The sequence below is a fragment of the Thamnophis sirtalis genome, unplaced genomic scaffold (genome assembly GCF_051295495.1).
Source record: "Thamnophis sirtalis isolate CommonGarterSnake01/CBP01778 unplaced genomic scaffold, rThaSir2_p1.2 scaffold_15, whole genome shotgun sequence".
NCBI lineage: Eukaryota > Metazoa > Chordata > Lepidosauria > Squamata > Natricidae > Thamnophis > Thamnophis sirtalis.
The window spans coordinates 26,262,017-26,281,727 of NW_028261395.1; the positions used below are offsets into that span (position 1 = coordinate 26,262,017).

A 19,711-nucleotide genomic window follows, 5' to 3' on the forward strand; every position below is an offset into this window, starting at 1 on the left:
ACGCTGGTGCGCTTATGAAAAACCCTTACAGACCTCTTAGGAATGGGGTGAGGTCAACAGTAGACAGTTTAAGGTTAAATTTATGGGGGTCCAGGCATTGACCACTCTGTTGCTGAAGTCGTATTTTCTGCAGTCGAGTTTGGAGTGGTTTACATTGAGTTTGTACCTATTGTTTACCCGTGTATTATTGAGCTTGAAGCTGAAGTAGTCATTGACAGGTAGGACGTTGTAGCAGAAAATTTTGTGTATTACACTTAGGTCAGACCGAAGGCAGCGTAGTTCTAGGTCAGTGATGGCAAATCTTTTCGGGACTGAGTGCCCAAACTGGAACATGCGTGCATGTGTGTGTGCCGGAGCACTGGAAAACCGAACACCAGCTGGCCAACGTGTGCATGCGTGGTCTTTGCTTGATTTTAAGGACGTTTTCAGGCAGGTTGTTTGGGCTGTTTTCAGGGCCATTTTCAGACGTTTTAGGCCATTTTCAGGCTGTTTTCTGGGCCATATTCTGCCTGAAAAACAGCCTGGATTTCAAGCTGTTTTCCAGCGCTCCAGCACCCACAAAGACTAGCTGGTGGGCATGCTGGAAACCGGAAGAGTAGTGTGCCCACAGAGAGGGCTCTGCGTGCCACCTCTGGTATGCGTGCCATAGGTTCGCCATCAGGTTCTAGATTCTCCAAGGCCAAAATTTCTAGCCTGGTGGCATAAGGGATTCTATTGTGAGCAGAGGAGTACTCTTCTCGTGAAATACCTCTCGACTCGCTCAATTGTATTAATATCCGATATACAGTGCGGATTCCAGGCAGACGGAGGCCGGAGTGTTCCCTCCACACAAGCCACCTCCGTAGCGGGGTGGGCGAGACCAGCGGACCGAATGACAGTTCGTCCCCCACTGGGATAATCCGGTAAAATCCGGCGCACGGCCACGAACCGGATAAACCCTAGAGGGCAGCGAAGAGCCAGCTGGCTGCTTCTCTGGACCGGCACTGGGCGATTGGAAGGGCAGTCCGGTTGGGCAAGAGCTGGCTTCCCGAAGGCCGGCTTGGGGGCTCGCTGGGGCTGCCCGGCCCTCAGCGGAACCCAGGCGGCGCCCGAGATCCTCGCCGAGCGAGCCCCGCGGCCAGAACCACCGAGAATTGCCCCGGTAGAAGCGGAGAGAGACGGCGCCCCATGCCGCCTCCTCTCCCTCTGGCGAGCTAGGAAGGTCGGCCTGCCCCGCGCAGCGCCTCCCGTCCTATCGGGGCCCTCCGCGAACGGGCAAGGGCGCTTGCGCGTTATACGCGCCGAGCCGGCGCTTCTGGGGCCTATTTCCCGCCCGCCCTGCCGCATTTCTAAGCCTGGCCCGGAAAGCAACCTCGCCGCGGTCACTCCTGAGAAAAGGGAGGGACGCGTAGCGGCCACGGTGAGTCCAGCCCGGGAGGGGTACTTCCCAGCGCGGAGAGGAGAGCAGGCCGCGGTCTGCGAGGGAAGGAGGCGCGGGTGGAGCTGGAGAGGCCGTTTGGGAGGACGGCTCGGCGGGGCGTCTCTCCTCCTTCTAGCGGGTTCGGAGGGGCAGTTCGGGGACAGCTCATCGCCGGGTGCTCCCCTCCTTTCCGCCCGGCGGGGAGGCCTTCTGGGCAGAGGGCAGGTCGAGCCCAGGATTTCAGGCAGCTCCACTCCTTCCCCCCTTTTGATTTCAGAGGGGAAGGAAAGAGCCCCTTGCCTAAAAATTTTGCAGGCCCCGTTGGAATGCAGGGCTGTGGGCGAAGAAGGGAGCCAGGAAAGCTTAAAACTTGGCTCTCCCCCTCCCTCCAATTAAAATTATTTATGTTTATTTTATTTATTTATTTTGTCAAGCATGTATTAAATAATATATATAAGTATAAACATGATTTTGGATACATGGAATGGATAGGAATAAAAAGAAACAAATAGGACAGGGACGATGCACGTCCCTTACAGACCTCTTAGGAATGGGGTGAGGTAGACAGTCTTATGATTAAAGTTTGGGGGGTTTGCTCCTAGCCATGTTGTAAGGTCGCCCAAAATTCAAAATAGCAGCCTCCAGTGACTAGAGGAAGTGAGGGGGCGTATGCTCATGCATTTACCTTCTTGGACATGTTTTTCCCCTCACAGGTCTCCCAGTTTGGCTACTGGGAGAAACGAAGGACTTGGGATGGATGGGCCTTTCCTTTCATTGAAAACTGTCCTGCTTGTGATTGTCTTCCTCCCAAGGGGCCAAAAATCCAGGCTGCCTGGTTTATGGGCAAAGCCCTGCATGTTGTTTTTTGTTTTGGTTTTGTTTTCCTTCCACACAAAAAATGGCTGCAGGGGTTTGTTTTGGAGGGAGGGTGAAAAGTGAAAGCTGAAGAAAAAGTGTAAAATATCATTGAGGGGGCAGTATCTCATAATGATGTGAAAGCCTGTTGTTTGATCAATCTGGTTGCCCAACTTTTTTTTATTGAGAAGTAGGTCATGTTGCTTTTAGCAAAGCTTGCTTTTAAGAAAAGGAACATTGGATTGCAGTCCAATCTTTCCTTCTCTTATATTTCATCAGTCTCACCTGAAACTTTTGCTTGGGACCTGGGTTGTTGTGAAAGATATGAAAGGTGCAGTCTAATATTTCTTCTTGCATTGGCATTCTTCTAAAGTATACAAAACTGTTTTGTATATTATATTACTCAGATGTCCCATTCCTAAATCCCATTATGCTTGAAAACATACTTGCACAAAAGTGTGTATAGTTGTATAATCTCAGAACTCACTAATCTAATGCTCTTTTTATCATAGAGCTTTCCATTAATATGTAATAATTGAAACCATAGAAATTTCCCATCAAAGTATTTCTCTTTTTTCTTTCTAGACAGGTGTTTAATATACTAAATATTAATATATTGTTCAGAGTGGCTTTGTAATTCTCAGCTACCAACATTAAAAAAGAAATAAATTTGGTATAGGGTTAGGACTTGTAAATTGAGATAGGAAGATCAGGTGTGCTCTAGGTCTTAACCATTCTTAGTATTCACTGTTTGATTAGAGTGTAGATAATTCAAAAGAAATTGCAGAAATGATATAGTCCTTGCAAAAGTAATGTGAGAACATATCTTTTATTTATGTGCCTATGTTAGGAACATTAAAACATATATGCATGTTGGCTGCATAGTCATCAGAAAATGCTGACTATAATATTTTTCTGATTCTGTGGAAATGAAACGCAAAGCTGCTACCATTAAATCCATGTCTGCAGTTGCACCTAGTAGTCACATCAACAATCCCAGAGATCTGTTTTCTTGAGTAGATACTCCTATTTTTCTGTGTCAAGAACACATATGATATCCCCCATACTTATATGGAGGGTGGGTTATATAGCACAATGACACATTTACATAAGTAATGAGAACTATTACTCATATAAGGGCAGTGTTAATTGATGAAATATGCAGAGCATATCTGTTGCACTAAAGCTGAGGGATATTTGAAGTAGAAATGAGGGAAAGATTTTTGAACAAGGAGCAGTAATTTTAAAATAAACAACATTGTGACTTTTAAAGTAGACATTTCAGAATCTGTCTCTGCTGGTTTTATCCCAAAGCTGACAATTATTTGTTGACTCTCTTACCAACACTTTTGCTTCTCAAATTGCCTCTAGTTACCAAGATTATATTAATGCTTTGAAAAAGAAAGAAAATGTGTAATTTTTTAATGTAACAATAAACTTAAAATAAACTTAAAATATCAATGCGTATCTTTTTAAAAGGTGATAGAATGAAGGTGTTTTCATTTTAATTTTGATCTTGCATAATAAATGAAGATTATATTATTCATCTTGAATAAAGTGATGTTGCAATAATGATTCATCATACATGGTATGCTTCTGGAAAGCACTAGGTTTATGCAGAATATCTTTTCAGAATCTTTAGGTGCATGAATAAAATAAATCTGTAATCCCTGGAAATGGAATAGAACTGTTATCAGATTTATTCTACCTATTACTCTTTTTGGTAAGAGATTTTTGTAAACGTTTAGCAAAAGCAAACAAATATTTACATCGCATTTATAGAGGTTAATTCAGGGAGGGCCCTTGTTTTCAGCATTTTGAACTGCGTATCATAAGGGAGTTTAACTGTTCAAAACTTCATAAGAGAGCATATTCTCTCTGGTACGTAGATATGTTTTTTTTTTAAGCGACTATTTTCTACACCAGTGTTTCTCAACTGTAGCAGTTTTAAGGTGTATTGCCTTCAATTCCCAGAATCCTGGGAGTTAATATGTACACATCTTAAAATTGCCAAATAATGTTGAGAAATAATGTTCTACACTACGATATATTATAACCTTTTCATAATCTGTAAGGAACCAGTGATATTGATAGATTTTTTTAGAAACTGTAAAATATTTAAAAATATAGGAATATATTTTATAGGCATTATGACATGTAGAATTTTAAATAATTTTATGTAAATCCCAATTTACCTAAAACTTCTGTTTTTCAAGAATCCATATATTATTTTTCAACAGGATTATATCTTGTCACTTTTCTTGTTTTTACATGTTTGCTATTGCTTCTTAAATGAACTTTGCACTGTATGTAGTCGTCATACTGCAAACTTACCCCTTGCTAAGTAGTTTGAGAGTGATGAGTTTTTAAAAATAATTCACATGCTATGAGTTGCAAAATGGATTTTTTTACTATATTGGACTATTCCTGGAGCTGTGGCACAGAAATATTACAAGGAGGGAAAAACTTTGTCCATTGCAGTATAGAATACATCTTGGTTTTTTAAATTAGTAGTTTTATCTTTTCTAATAAGTTTCCTGCTAATTAAATGAAAGTTTTAAATTTAACATTTCTTTTCATTGAGAAAATGTTTTTTTTTTCAATTCTCTCTTAATCAAAAAGTTAATTTCTGGATTATTTACTTAGGGTTGGACAAATTTGGATTTAATTAATGTGTATCTGTTTATTTTCTTGCAGGAGATTAAAATTTCACATGAAGTTGTTGACTTGAATGCATAAATACTGCTATGCATTCCTCAAGGCAACATCATCTTAAATGCCTCCTAAATGTGGTAGGATTGAATTAAATACTTTCTGTGTTTCAGTCTGAAGCAATATTTGAATCACGTTTAGCTAGGAATAAATATATAAGGTTCTAGGTTTGAGCTGAAAGTCTTATTTGGAATTGGCTCAGATAGGAGAAATACATGTAGGATAGGATAATATTTCCATGTGTCCAAAATACCTTGTTATTTCCGGCATGTTCCCATACCCATTTCTGATTCTAAACTGTTAACGCTAGTCTATTTTCTATTAGCCTGTGCAATATGTAGCATTTCAGATTTAAAATGTAAAAAAAAATGGATAATTTTTTTTTGAATTATCCATTTGAGAGATGAGAAATTCTTGGAAGATTTTTAGGTGAGACTAGGTAATTTTGAACGTGCCTAAAACAATCATTGCAACAGAATTTCTTTTATAAACAGTTTTAAATTTAGGAAAACTAGTTCATAGCACCACTGTGCCCAGAGTATGTCCAGGAACACTTCAAAAGTTGTACTGTCTTTCCCAAATACTGCTTAGCAGTTAGGTGGACTCCTTTGTGAATGTTCAGTTGTGTATATAATTAATACATTAGGGTGGAAATCTATGAATGTTTAATATTATAAATGTATTTGATTTATATTTTTCCTTTCTGTCTGAAAGAACATTCAAGGCAACTTGTAGTTAAAACAATGTAAACGAATGCATCCATGTGTATGTGTGGTATGTGTAATCACATACTCATGCATAAACATAGATTAAATCATAAACAATTGTGTTTAAAGGCCAGCTGTTCCTAAAGAAGATTGAATGTCAAACATAGCTTCTGAGAAAGTACATTTCCCAGATTGGAATCAATGCAGAAAAGGGCTTTCTTGACCATGCTAGATAAATAAGCTTTGGAGTAGAGGAACTTTAGAAGGCTACACCTGGAGATTAGTGCCCAAGCGGTTTGATTATGGCAGAGGTGATCCCTCTTATAATCAATCCTAAGCGGTTTATGGCTTTAAAAGTTAATAATGGAAAACATTTGGCTATTTGGAACAATCTTCCAGTATAGGCATTTCCCTATGCAATTATTTTCAGAGCTTTAACACCAGTCCTCCCCCAAAATTGGATTACATAATTTGAAAATCCTTCCACAGCATTATTCAAGCTTTGCTTTAACTTAATTTGTGTTGACTGCCCTATATTTTTATGTTACATTCTTTTTGTGTTCCAAAAGTTTACTTAGATATTTTAATAGTTAATATACGTATATAATTAGAAGTTGTAGAATCTAACTTCATGAGTTAATAAACTGGTTTAGACTCACTATTAAATGTTCTGTTTGTGGTTTCCTATAATACTTTTGAATTCTCTGGGGGTTTGGGGGGTGGGGGGAAGCAGAACAATTGATGCTATATTGTTCTAGAATGATATTTAGTGCATGCATAACATTTTTGGAAACTGCTTTGAAAAAGGCCTTTAGAAAAATATTGCATCACTTCCAAATAGCTATTATTTGAAAGCAGGAATTACCCTTTACCACAAAGATGCAACTCCAGAGACTACTTCATCTTTCTGAAAGGACAAGTTGTGGTCTTTGGAACTTCTAAAATTGTTTTTACCTTTTAATGCGGTACAAAGATAAATCATTATATATGTGAGGAGCAGGCATACTAAACACATTCAGTTTGTGAAAGGTAAAATGCAGTTAAACAAATTACCCTTTGGCTTGATCATACCTAGGTTTTCTGACTTATCCTCTAAAAAATCAATTTACTGTAGCAATAAAATAGCAACCACACACTTAGGATAATTGTGAGAGCAAAAATTTTCAAATCACATAATTATTTGAAATAGTTAAATACTTTTTTGGGGGGGGTCCTTTAAGTCATTGTTGACTCCTGGCCACTGTCCTTATAGTGATTGGCCCAAGGCACACACTGTTCTGACCTAGGCTTCCTTAACAAGCATGAAGCGGAGTCTTGGTTCCGACAAAACCTCTTTTATTTACAAGACTGTAAATTCCTTTCATTCACAGTCAGCAAGGCTTGGCAAACAGTCTTTCAGAGGGTTATTTATCAACGCGAACCTTATCTCGCTTGGCGAGCTGCCAGATAACTAGTTTCCAAACGCAGGGCAAGGCAACACTTGGCACAGAGTCTCTTATAGTCACAAACAGAACTTTCCACTCTTGAAACGGCCAAAGGAACGAATTGCTTCCTGCAAAAGCCCACTCCCCGTTCGCTCCTCTTTTGTTTCTTATGGGAGGGGCCAATCACCTCCAAAGTGTGGCTTTACTCCCAAGTCTATCCTGCTTTCTTACTTGTTCTTGTCTTCTGGCCTCTGCACATGGGCACACTGGGAACAGGCTCCAGCTGTTCCTCTACCTCACTGCTGTCTAGCTCCCTCTCTGCCTCCAACACAGAGCCCTCGTCTGAGCTTTACTCAGCTCCCAGGACTGGCCCATGTTCCTCCCCAACCTCCTCATTGTCTGATCTGCTACCAGCTCTGCTGGCCGCCAGCGGGCCACAACACCCACCTGGCTTTGTACTTAAGGTGAGACTAGAACTCTCATTCTATTTACTAGGCAGATACCTTAACTACAACACCAAACTGGATCTCTAGTAGATACCAATACATACAACAATCATATTTAAAGTTACACGTTTTTCTATCATTCTGAAGATACAAATTCAAAAATTCTCAGTGCTTTTATTTGGGTCAATCGTAAAATTGAGGGGTGAAAATAGTGTACTTTGATATAAATGCTAACCTTATTGTCTAACCTTTTCTTCTGTGACAGTAATGCTGGTGGAACGCTTTTGCAGATTGAAATTGGCAGACTATTGAAAGGACTTGCAACATGTTATGTTGGGGAAATGCATCTTTTGGACAACTTGGATTGGGCGGCATTGACGAAGAGATTGTCCTGGAACCCAGAAGATGCAGCTTCTTTGTGAACAAAAAAGTTCAAGATGTCGGCTGTGGACTGAGGCATACTGTGTTTGTATTGGATGATGGGACTGTGTATACTTGTGGATGTAATGATTTAGGACAGTTAGGCCATGAAAAATCTAGAAAACGACCAGGTAAGATAACAAATAATGTTGGTTGGATCCTGCGCGGTTTTGATTCTAAATTTTGTTACCATAATAGGTTCTGCTGCCTATTCTTTCCCTCTCTTTTCTCGCTTGGTTGTCCTGCGCCCTCTCTCCATCGCTGACCACCCCTCCAAGGCCTGAGGGACCCAGGACTGCCTTTTCCTGCTCCCCCAGTCACTCCTCGGGTCAGAGAGGCTGTGCCATCTTCCATCCGCTCCATCTTGTCCTCCCCAGACTATGGTCCGACAGGGCCATGCCATCCAGTTTTGCAGCCCAATGAATGATAACACCCTCCCCCCTGCCCAGTGGGGGGGAAAGGGAGGGAAAATCCTTTGCGACACTGCAGGACCAGAGCTAAAATCTCCAGGATTTTAACACTGCTCCTGTAGACTAGTGACGGGGAATGGGAGAGGAAGTCTTTTGTTGGGCTACAGGAATGGAACTAAAATCTTCAAGATTTGAACTCTGTTCCTGCAGCCCAGTGAAGGATTCCACACACACCCACCCATGGACTCTCCCATGTCCTCCCCGTCCCCTAGACAACTTGGGCTTCTTACCTGGGATTCCATCTGCTTAACATGCAGGGAGATTGCTTAATGACCGTAACTAAGAGTGCCGGGATTGCATTCATTGGGCAAAATAGTTACATGAGTGTCTTGTTTAATTACCATGTCACACAACAACTGAGATGCCAGTCCCAACTATGGTCATAAAGTTGAGTATGTGGGCAATGGTAGTGTGATATTCAGGGTTACATTTTGTGATTATATTAGCTATTTATGTCCAAGGTTTTAGTGCAGAAATTCAGAAATTATAGTCTCTAGAAACAACTCAGATCTTGGCTTTTAATTGTATGAAAATCAGTTCCAGATATAGTTAGAAGTGATGTCTTCCCCAGATACTAGCTCAGACGATGAGGGGGAGCTGGCTTTAGGGACTCCAGAGGGAGATGTGGAGGAGGTTGTGGAAGAGTGCTGAGGGCTCCAACCAGGAGTGGAGGGGCAAGGCACATCAGAGAGGTTGCTGGAGGAGCGACCGGATGAATAGTCGGCTAAAGAAGGAAAAGGAGGGGGTGCAGGTGCAGCTGGCCAGCGAGGATGAGGAGGAATTGCCTCCACCTGTTTTACAGATGCATAGGGCTAAGAGAAGGAGGCAGAATGGAGGTTGGCAAGACTACTTGAGAGGCAGCAGCCTCATCTCTCTTGATGAGCTACACAAGCAAGCACCTCTTTAATTGGATGAATGGATGGAAACAACTGGCCATCACTTGCTGCGTGCATGCTTCACACTCATGCTGTTGGTTTTCTCAACTCTGGGTTGTGTTATGATTGACCGTGTGTTTGGCCCTTGATTTGTTTGTGGATTTTGCATCTCTGCCTTGGATTTCAAACTGGACTGTGGACTGTGGACTGTGGATTTTGAATTTGCCTTTGCCCTTGGATTTGGTGGCTTTTTACCTTGATAGAGCAGTGTTGGACTTCCTAGGACTTTATAGTGGATCCAAGTGGGTCTTGGGGATTCATATTAGGAGCTTGAACTTTCAGTAAAGCTTTTTAACACCTTTGTGTGTATCATGCTTGTGGACTGAAACAGGACAAGAAGATTCGTGTTTAGGATGTCTTTTTTAAATTAGTAATAGCTTCAGTGCTCTCCTAATTAATCCAAATTGCTGTTTCTAGAATGAGTGAAAATATTTAGGGTTCTGAAACGTGTTCCTTGGGGATAAAAATTCAGACCTTGCTGGGTGCAATTATCAATAAGTAGACTTTGAGTTCTCAGACTGTGATGTCTTAGGCCAGAAATACCGTATTTTTTGGAGTGTAAGACACACCTTTTTCCCCTAAAGAGGCTGAAAATCTGGGTATGTCTTATACACTGAATACAACATGTTTTACCTTCCGAAGCCCCGCTCCTTCACCAAAATGGCAATGCATAGCCTGTAGAAGGCTTTCAGAGAGCTCCTGGGGACTGGGGAGGGCAGAAATAAGTAAAAAAGGGGCTGGTTTTTGCTCAATTTTGCCCCACCCCAGCCCCAAGGAGCTATAAGCCTCCTAAAGGCTATGCATGCATATTTTTTTTACGAAAAACGGGCCCGTTTTTGTGAAAAATGGGCTGTGTTTTGCTCATGGGGGGGGGATCCCCAAGGAGCACTCTGCAAGCCCCCTAAAGGCTACACATGCCTCTTTTTTTGGAAAAATACAGGCCCGAAAAATACGGTAGTATAAAATTGACTAGATTTGTTTGTAAAGACACATTTTTTTGCTATTTCTGCTGCTTAATAAAAGCCACTTTTTTGTGTAATTACAGAGCAAGTTGGCGCCTTGGATGCTCAAAACATTGTCACTGTTTCTTGTGGAGAAGCCCACACGTTAGCATTAAATGACAAGGGTCAAGTCTATGCCTGGGGTTTTGCTGCGGAAGGGCAGCTGGGCTTATCTGGCACTGAGGAATATATCAGAGTTCCCAGGTAAAACAAAATAATCAAACAATGTTGCAAAAATTCATTAGGAAAATGCTTCCTTTTGGATTATTTTAATTGCTTCATCTATGTACATTTGGGGCATGGTGGCTCAGCAGTTAAAGACAGAGAGCTTCAAGACCAGAGTGCCCTGTGACGGGAGGGTACTCATTACTTATTACTTGCCCCAGATCCTGCGCACTTAGCAGTTCAAAAGTATGATATATGTGAGGAGATAAATGACCATGTGTCTTCAGACCATGCTCTCTCCCTCCCTTAAGAAACGGAGTTAGCATGCCCCCTGGAGTTGGAAATGACTGGACAAGGGAAGCCTTTATATTTAACTTTATATACATTTAGAATTTTTCAGATTCAGTTTTCTATAAAATAATTTGCATCAATATACTCTTGAAAGCCGCTGTACTGTATTGAAGCAACCACTAGAATTTCCTGAACATTTCCGGTTCAGTTTTTCTTTAGCTATATATTCAAGGGTATACAGCATACAACTTTTTGTAATAAGTAAATACGATATTTATAATACTGGTATTCTTTATGAGATTCTAATTGGGAATTTAATGTAAATTAAGTAGCATGATAATTTATTCGTGTATGTGGACAGGGCCAAAATGCAATGTATATTTGATTTAATTAAAATGAAATAAAATGCTGATAATGTTGATTTAAAGATTTCCCTCCTTGGTCGCATTCAGATTTATCCATGGCTTTTGGGAGGTTTCTATAAGTCACGTCCAAGAAATACTGTACTTTTGCTAAAACTGGCTTGTTTTCATTATTGGTAGATGCACTTTTAAGGATGAGAATGGGATAATATTATGAAGTCAATTTCATTTTAGCAGTTGCAAAAAAAAGCAAGTGGTTATTTTTTGCGGTTTTAATGATTTTGTAGAACATTTGGAAATTTTGATTTATTAAGGTGCCATCCTTAAATTGTATAAGTAGCATATTTTTCAACACATAGCCTTAACGCTCATGCGGCATTTTAATTCTGAATATAGTAGATATGCTATGGAACTTAACATTTCATTTATTTAAAAATATGTATAGGCCCTTATTGGTATCAAAAATTATTTTTAATTGAATAATTTGAAGCCCCAACATAAGCAATATAGCAATAGCAGTAGACTTATATACCGCTTCATAGGCCTTTCAGGCCTCTCTAAGCGGTTTACAGAGAGTCAGCATATTGCCCCCAACAATCTGGGTCCTCATTTTACCCACCTCGGAAGGCTGGAAGGCTGAGTCAACCCTGAGCCGGTGAGATTTGAACCGCTGACCTGCTGATCTAGCAGTAGCCTGCAGTGCTGCATTTAACCACTGCGCCACCTTGGCTCATCCACTGCGCCACCTTGGCTCATAAGAGCTGCATGATTAGAAAAATTATATGTATTTGCATTAATATCCATCATGCTTTCTTCTCAAACGTTCCCTCTCCTTCTAAGAATTAGGGTCAATTAAAAAATAGTGTGAGGATTTACAGTTTGGACCTGCAGGAGCATAAAAGGTTGGATGGTATCCAGTATCCAGAGCACAAAGATTTTTGTATTGCAGTTGCTAACTGCTTTCTAGAATAATAGGTAATTTCCAGTAGTTAATAGAGTTTTAGGGTGCCTTAGTTTAATAGCATCGCTGCATTATATCCTGTGTGTTAAACTTGGAGCAGGTTCAAAACTTCACATATAACTGAACTACAAAGCTATGCTGGGGCTGCAAAAATAGGGAAGGCCGGTGTGATTTAAATGTGCTAATTTGTACTGCATGAAGCAAAATATTTTGGATGATGTGAATATTTGCTTACATTTGATCTTAACCCACAGTTTGAAAAGCTATAGGAGTAGTACTACTTTAATCTAAAAATAAAGTGTTTTTTTCCATATTTAAACTGGTTTTAGCCATATAGATATGTACGAGTGTGGTAAATTTTAAGTTCTGTATTTAGATTTAGAACCTTTCCCTCCCTTTTCTTTTACATTTAATAGAAAGGGATCAGCCTTCACTTTAGATTTTAAATTTCATGCTCTGTCCAAATGTACTCTGATGGGATTTGTTTAAATTCTAGTTATTTAAAATAAAATGGTTAAAGTGTGTTTTCATATTCTAGTTCAAGGGTGTCAAACTCAAGGCCCATGGGCCGCGTCCAGCCTGCAGGGTGTTTAGATCTGGCCTGCCAAGCCAGCCTGGAAATATCAAAAGATTGCCCTGTAGTGCTTCTGTCATCCAAAACGGGCCCCGGAGCCCCTGCATAAAGCCTGTTTTTGGCCTCCATGGGCTCCTATAGCACTCTGCCAGCCAAAAACCCGCCCCATTTTGGCTGGTAGAGTGTTACAGGAGGTAGCACCTTCTTCACCTTCTCTTTAGCAGCATCTACCAACTACAACTAGGTACTCTTCAAGATCTAAATGGCTGTTCAGAAGAGCCAAAAACATCTGGCTCTTCAGCTAGGTCTTTGATTAGAGTAAGCCCCCTCGTATGAGTTTGCCATCTTTTGTATTAATTTCTTACCTGTGATTGATTTAATTGTAAATTTTATGCTTATTGTGAGGGTCATTGAGAATTGGGTGGTATATCAATTTTGTAAATTATTACTAATATTAAGTCTTCATCTAGGGCTGTGTCAGAGGTACTAACAAAGATTGATAGACTTTTGGACAGTCAGTTTTTAGAGACAACTGGAGAAATTGTCAGTTCATTTATGCTCTGCTTCTATACAAAAGAGTCAAGGCCCATAAGCACCTGAGGACTCTACATGTCTTTAATCTCTACATTATGGAATTGAGACTATTTGTCCCAGAAAGTAAGTCTCCCTTTGTCTGGCTGTTTTGAATGTAAAGGGGAAAAATTGTCTCTTGAGCCTGTGTCAAATGCCCACCATGGCTCCATCCACCCCTCCAGTCACGCCCTAACCCCCCACCCCCGGCCCTCTGAGCTCAAACACAATCCTGATGTGGCCCTCAATGAAATTGAGTTTGACACCCCTGCTCTAGTTTCTTCTCTAGCCTGAACAAACTTTGGCTGTTTAAATTGGGGTATTGTAGGAATAGGAATTTACAGTAGCTTCAGAACTGGAAATTTGTCATACCTCTTATTTATCTATTGAGAAATCATGTTCTGTGGTTGCTCTTTTTAAGTATTTAATATATACTTTTAAATTTTTCTTAAAATATTTTTAACTTTTCTGTATTTTTTAAATGATATTCATTTAATATTTTCTTATTTTCTCAAAGGAATATTAAAAGCTTATCAGACATTCAAATTGTACAAGTGGCCTGTGGCTACTGCCATTCCCTTGCACTTTCTAAAGGTAAACCCTGCTCTTAGCTGCATTTATATCTGTCTGTTTAATTTCAAAATACTTTCACAGCCACTAAGATCTTAGAAAAGTTTTTTTGTATAGTAAGATCTGATCATTTGTTAGGAAAGGGCTTCTCGACCTCAGCAACTTGAACTTTAATGGGAATACTGGGAGTTGGAGTCCATACAGCTTAAAGTTGTTGGGGCTGAGAAATACTGGGTTAGAGAAAAGAAATATATTAAAGAGTATTTATTTACTATGCTCAACTGCACTTACTGTCTTCCATGCCTCTTTTTTCCCCTAAAGTATCACTTCCAGTCCACATTTTATTGGCCAGTGCAATATTCCATACTCCAGATTTAAAAATAAGTTCTTTGAATATGATCTCTTTGAGAAGGGCCTTGTGGAAGTGGCCCAATCTGTTTTGATTTCATTTTTCTTTTTAATATAATTTTGAATGGGCTTCTCTTTCTACTGAATCCTCTCTGTTTTGTTTGAATTTTGCCCTGAAAGAAATAATTTGATTCTTTAATTTGATTCTTACAGTGATTTTTAACCACTATTTATCTTTGTTTCTTTTCAACAGGAAGTGAAGTTTTTTCCTGGGGTCAGAACAAGTATGGACAATTAGGATTAGGTTATGAATATAAAAAACAAACATCTCCACAAGTAATCAAATCTTTATTAGGCATCCCTTTTGCCCAAATAACAGCTGGCGGTGCCCATAGCTTTGTACTTACTCTTTCTGGAGCAGTCTTTGGATGGGGCCGGAACAAATTTGGACAGCTTGGTCTTAATGATGAAAATGGTAAGTTCTAAAATGCAGATTTTCAAATGAACTTTTATGATAAAAATGTTCCATTTGCTCAATGCTCAAATTGTTTATGTTATAGGCTGGAGCTCTCTGAATTACAAAACCTTGCTGAAATTGGTTGTGACTCTTATTTAACTACATGACTCGGCAATGGTTTGCATTCCTTAATTGTTAGAACAATAGCACTTTCAAAACAATGGATGAATTGTGTTAAATATCATTTTGAAATGTTGCTTCCTGATGCCCTGCAATGTTGTTTGAACTTTTAAGTTGTTTCAAACTTCCTATCGGAGGCAGTGATTTGTCAAATGAGATTGTTTCTTGTATTTGTGTGCGTGTGTAATTTGCCACAATTTATAATTTACCAAATTATTGCAATTTTTAGATAGATACGTCCCCAATCTTCTGAAGTCACTAAGATCCCAAAAAATTGTTTATATCTCCTGTGGAGAAGATCATACTGCAGCTCTTACAAAGGTATATTCAATCTGTCTTTGATTTCAGATTTGAATTGAGATGTGATGTAAAAGACTTAATAGTTCTTGGTGGCCTTATCCCATACAATTGGGTTGCATCAATAACTTAGCCAGAAATACCATGTCTGCCTGTGAAATCTATTAAGCCTATTCCTGGTACTCTGATGTTAGAAAATGGTAACCTTTTAATTACCATGGGAACTATATTTAAGGCACTGTGCCCCCAGAGTTGTTCTGCATTTTCTAATTCCATAGCCAGGGGAGAGGATAGAGTCATGGGCACCCCTTCTTTCTCTCCTTTCTCCACATATCTGCCCTGATCATAGGGTCAATTCATATACAAAACTTGTATTACTCTTTTTGAACCCTTTGTGTGTGTGTGTGTGTGTGTCAGAATCTTTCCAAGGTATGATTTAAAATCTAGCTTGACTGTTTATTATTAGTTTCACTTGCTGCAAAGCAGAATTTGATCTACAGATAGTCCACACTTACTGACCATTTGTTTAGTGTGTTGAAAATCATGGCAGATCTAAAAAATAACTACATTTATGATCTTTGCAATGTCCCCCAGTCACGTGATTGCCATTACAATCAGTATGTGGTGTTCTTTTCTTGACCTATTTTTTTCTTTTTTCTTTGCCTCCCTTTGCAAAGCAAAGATTGGGGAGAGGATTTGCAAGAGAGTACGCTGTTAGCTCTTTTGCACATTGAAAACAATGCGATTGCACCAGCAGCAGACTGGGAACCACAGGTATCCAATGCAAACAGCTTATAGCACCCTCTTGAAATCTCCTCTCAGTCCCTCCACTCTGCATAGGAATCTGGGAGAGAGAGAGAGAAAGCAAGTGGTTTCTGTAGGCAATCTTTTCTTTTGCCTGACTATTCCCCCCTCCCCCCTTGCAGAGCAAAGAGTATGGAGAGGGATTTCCAGAGAGTAAGCAATTTGCACTTCTATAAATTGAGAAGGAGTCAATTGCATAGGCAGCAGGAAAGGGGCAGCCAAAGAAGAGACTGCATACATAAATTGCTTCCTTTTTCTCTCTCCTACCCCATTCAGAGCAGAGAGATTGGAGAGGAAAAGATTTCAAAAGACTAGTGTGTAAGCTATTAGTATAGTGCACTTGCAACTTCAGGCCTGGACTGCTGGCATGATCACACTGCTCTTGATGTGTAAAAAGGCAAATAGCTTATCATCTTGCAATCTTTTTCTCTCCAATCTCTCTGCTTTAAGGTTGGGTCCCTTTTGTCTGAATATTCTGATAAATTGTAATAAAATGATCTTCCTGTCTCAGTTTGTCTCATTGGAAAATATACACGTCGAGGCACGAGCCTAAAAAGAGCCATATTTGGCCTTCAGGAGGAAGAAGGCAATTTTTGTAGACAATCTCTCCTTGGCCTGTCCCACCCAGTAGAGAAATTGGAGGGGAAGAGATTTCAAGAGAATAAGCTGATTGTTCTCCTACACATTGAAAGTGGTGTGAACACACTGGCAGTGGGAAAGGACCAAGCAAAGAAGAGCTTGACTAGAGAAATCATTTGCTCCTCCCAACCCCTTTGCAGAGCAGAGAGATTGAAGACAAAGAAATTCCAAGAGAGCAAGCTGTTTGCATTGTGTGCTTATGTCTCCCATCTCCAGGGCTGCAGTACAATCACATTGCTTTTGATGTGTACAAGACAGTAAGTGGGCACTTCAGAATTCCAAAGAGTAGAGGAGTAATTATTAGGCAAACAAATGCAGAAGGTGTAAAATTGAATACAATAGTCATCTCTTTCAAGCTGGAAAGCACAGCCTTGATCACATGATTTCCTACTTGGTGACAGCTTACTGGTGGAGTTACAATTAGGGTCATTAAGCAAGGACTACCTATACAATTAGCTTTGGGGACAATCCAGTCTCTATGTTGGGAATTGATAGTGAAGAACTCTGCCTAAACTGCATTTTTGCAGTTCACACCTTTGATTTATATTTGTTCAGAAGTGTTTGATTTGCAAATTACTCAGAATCTTTAAAGTTTAAAGCAGGGGTGTCACACTCATGTCGTCATAGCGGTGTCACGTGACATATCAGGACTCTCCCCCCTGCCCTTTGCTAAACTGGGCATGGCCAGTGTGTGACACATCCGATTCATGGTCCGGGAGTTTGACAGCCCTGGTTTAAAGCAATGCAACCATTTTATTCGTTTTAAATTTATATTATATGCCTCAATGGCTTAGAATAGGCAATTTTATTGTTCCTTTATACATCTTGGGCAGGTATTTGTATATATAAAAAATAGTGAAGACATTGACAGATTACATTCCAATTTGAAATATTTTTTAGGAAGGTGGAGTGTTTACCTTTGGAGCTGGAGGCTATGGACAGTTAGGTCATAACTCTACTGCGCATGAGATAAATCCCAGAAAAGTTTTCGAACTTATGGGAAACATTGTCGCACAAATTGCCTGTGGAAGGTAAGTGTGTTGTTAGAAGGGAACTGTTTTTTAACTTTCCCCCCCCCCAAAGTGAGCTTTTCTAGCCTAGCTGAAGTATTAATTGCTTCAGCAACTTTTTAAAAAGCTTTAATATTCAAAATTGTTCTTGAAAAGCAGTCAGATGTGGTGAGCATCCTGTTTCAAGTTAAAGTCCATAAAGAAAGAGATTACTAATTTTTCCTTGTTTGTTTAATATAGGATTTATTCGATAGTTATTTGAAACTGGTTTAAGTTTACTTTAAGCGTTTTAATTAGAATGTGCAGTTCTTTATTCAGTGTGTACTGCAGTTCTGATCATAATTCAGAATTACAGTCATTTGGCAATTGCATCTGTTTTCCATCGCCACCATGAAATGATTATAGCTGCAGAGATTAGACTATATTAGGCAAGAATGCTCTGCCCAGGACCTCCTACTCTACAGTGTTGGTTCTTATCTCTCTCTGCCTTTATAAGGTGGTGTCCATCAAGCCACTGGGAGGTTACAAAACAAAGATGTAGGATTGTTGGAACTATCAAGATGGCTTCAAAATGACAGTGGGAAATACAGTGTAATATCTCCAAATTATAGCCCCCGAATGATATTTTTAAGAGGGTTGGTTACAACTTTTGTTTGAAGTAAATTAAATTATATCAGATTAAGCTGACTTCTAAAGGATCCAGATATGCTTTTTGTAGCACTCTTCTAACAGGCATAATAAATTAATAACCACTTGCTCTTAATTGGGAAATCTGGTTGGGAGTTCCAGCGATGTGCTGTTACAGAGAAAAGGCTGCTATGATTTAGACAATACAATAATTCATAAGACCCAAGGGATGAGTTAATTGCCTTGGCACAATATTGTTCCATAGGCATAATAAACTTCTGTTCACTGGATTACAAGCTTTGTCCTTTTTTGGGCATCTTTATTTTCCTAGCCATGTGGAGCAGCTGAATCCAAATATTTAGTCTTCTAGTATACATTACAGGTAATTCTTCACTTACAATAGTTTGTTTAGTGACCGTTCTAAGTTACAATGGTATTGAAAAAAGTAATTTATGACCGTTTTTCACACTTATGACCATTGCAGCATTCCTAGGGTCATGTGATAAAAATTCAGATGCTTGGCAACTGACTCACATTTATGATGGTTGCACTGTCCCAGGGTAATATGACCATCTTTTGCAACCTTCTGACATTTGTAAATATGATCATCTTTTGTAACCTGACAAGCAAAGTCATTGGGGAAATCAGATTCACTTAACCATGTTACCAACTTAACTGCAATGATTCACTTAACAACTGTGGCAAGAAAAGTCATAAAATGGGGCAAACTCACTTAACAAATATCTCACTTATCAACAGAACTTTTGGGGCTCAGTTGTGGTTGTCAATTGAGGACTACTTGTAGTACCTGAAACTGGGGACGCTTGGGTTAGCTAAACTGCAATAAATAAATAAATTTATATTTTGAATGTCATTTTTGAAAAGTCTGGAATTTCCTCCTTTCTTGCTTCCTAGACGTTTCTTTCCTCTTTGTTACAGGCAACACACATCTGCATTTGTTCCCTCAACTGGAAGAATTTACTCTTTTGGTCTTGGAGGAAATGGACAGTTAGGCATGGGAACAACCAGTAATAGGAAAAGTCCCTTTCCAGTAAAAGGAAATTGGCTTCCATACAGTGGCCAAATTCCACTGAATTTAGGTGATTATATCTATTCTTTGTTTGCTTGAGGTGTTATTGGACTGAAGTACTATTGGAGCTACTGGCTGGGTTCACGCATTATTCTACAGTATCATATGATTGATTGATTTCTTGGTTTAATCTTTTGCATTTATTATAAGCAATGGTTTGTGTGTTGTGCACACTCAGCCAGTTGCAGTTTAGTGAACAAATTTTGATTAGACCATGACTTGGTGGTATATTCAAGATGTCCCATTGTGATAAATTTAGTTCTTGGTAATATAACTTATGTCTCATGAAAAAAAATTGTATTAAGTCTATATTAGTTGCAATACATTGCAACACAAGTGTTAAATCATTTCTATGCAAGGAAAATCCAATCTTTAGGAAACTGCCAGCACCAATTTA

General features: G+C 39.6%; 1 protein-coding gene across 3 annotated transcripts in view; it reads left to right on the plus strand.

Moving 5' to 3' along the window:
- The first annotated feature begins 1,155 nt into the window (after positions 1-1,155).
- HERC4 (HECT and RLD domain containing E3 ubiquitin protein ligase 4) overlaps positions 1,156-19,711 on the plus strand; it is a 43,355-nt gene continuing 24,799 nt past the window's right edge. The window contains exons 1-9 of one of the 3 annotated variants that reach the window (XM_087702680.1): positions 1,156-1,399; positions 4,952-5,046; positions 7,809-8,094; positions 10,414-10,573; positions 13,810-13,886; positions 14,464-14,685; positions 15,077-15,168; positions 17,488-17,618; positions 19,164-19,324. In XM_087702680.1, coding sequence (XP_087558806.1) covers positions 7,869-8,094; positions 10,414-10,573; positions 13,810-13,886; positions 14,464-14,685; positions 15,077-15,168; positions 17,488-17,618; positions 19,164-19,324 — 1,069 coding nt within the window. In that variant the 5' untranslated portion in view covers positions 1,156-1,399; positions 4,952-5,046; positions 7,809-7,868. Of the gene's footprint in view, positions 1,400-2,619; positions 3,978-4,951; positions 5,047-7,808; positions 8,095-10,413; positions 10,574-13,809; positions 13,887-14,463; positions 14,686-15,076; positions 15,169-17,487; positions 17,619-19,163; positions 19,325-19,711 lie in introns of those variants that run through there. The other 2 variants (XM_087702682.1, XM_087702681.1) reach the window with 2 other exon arrangements.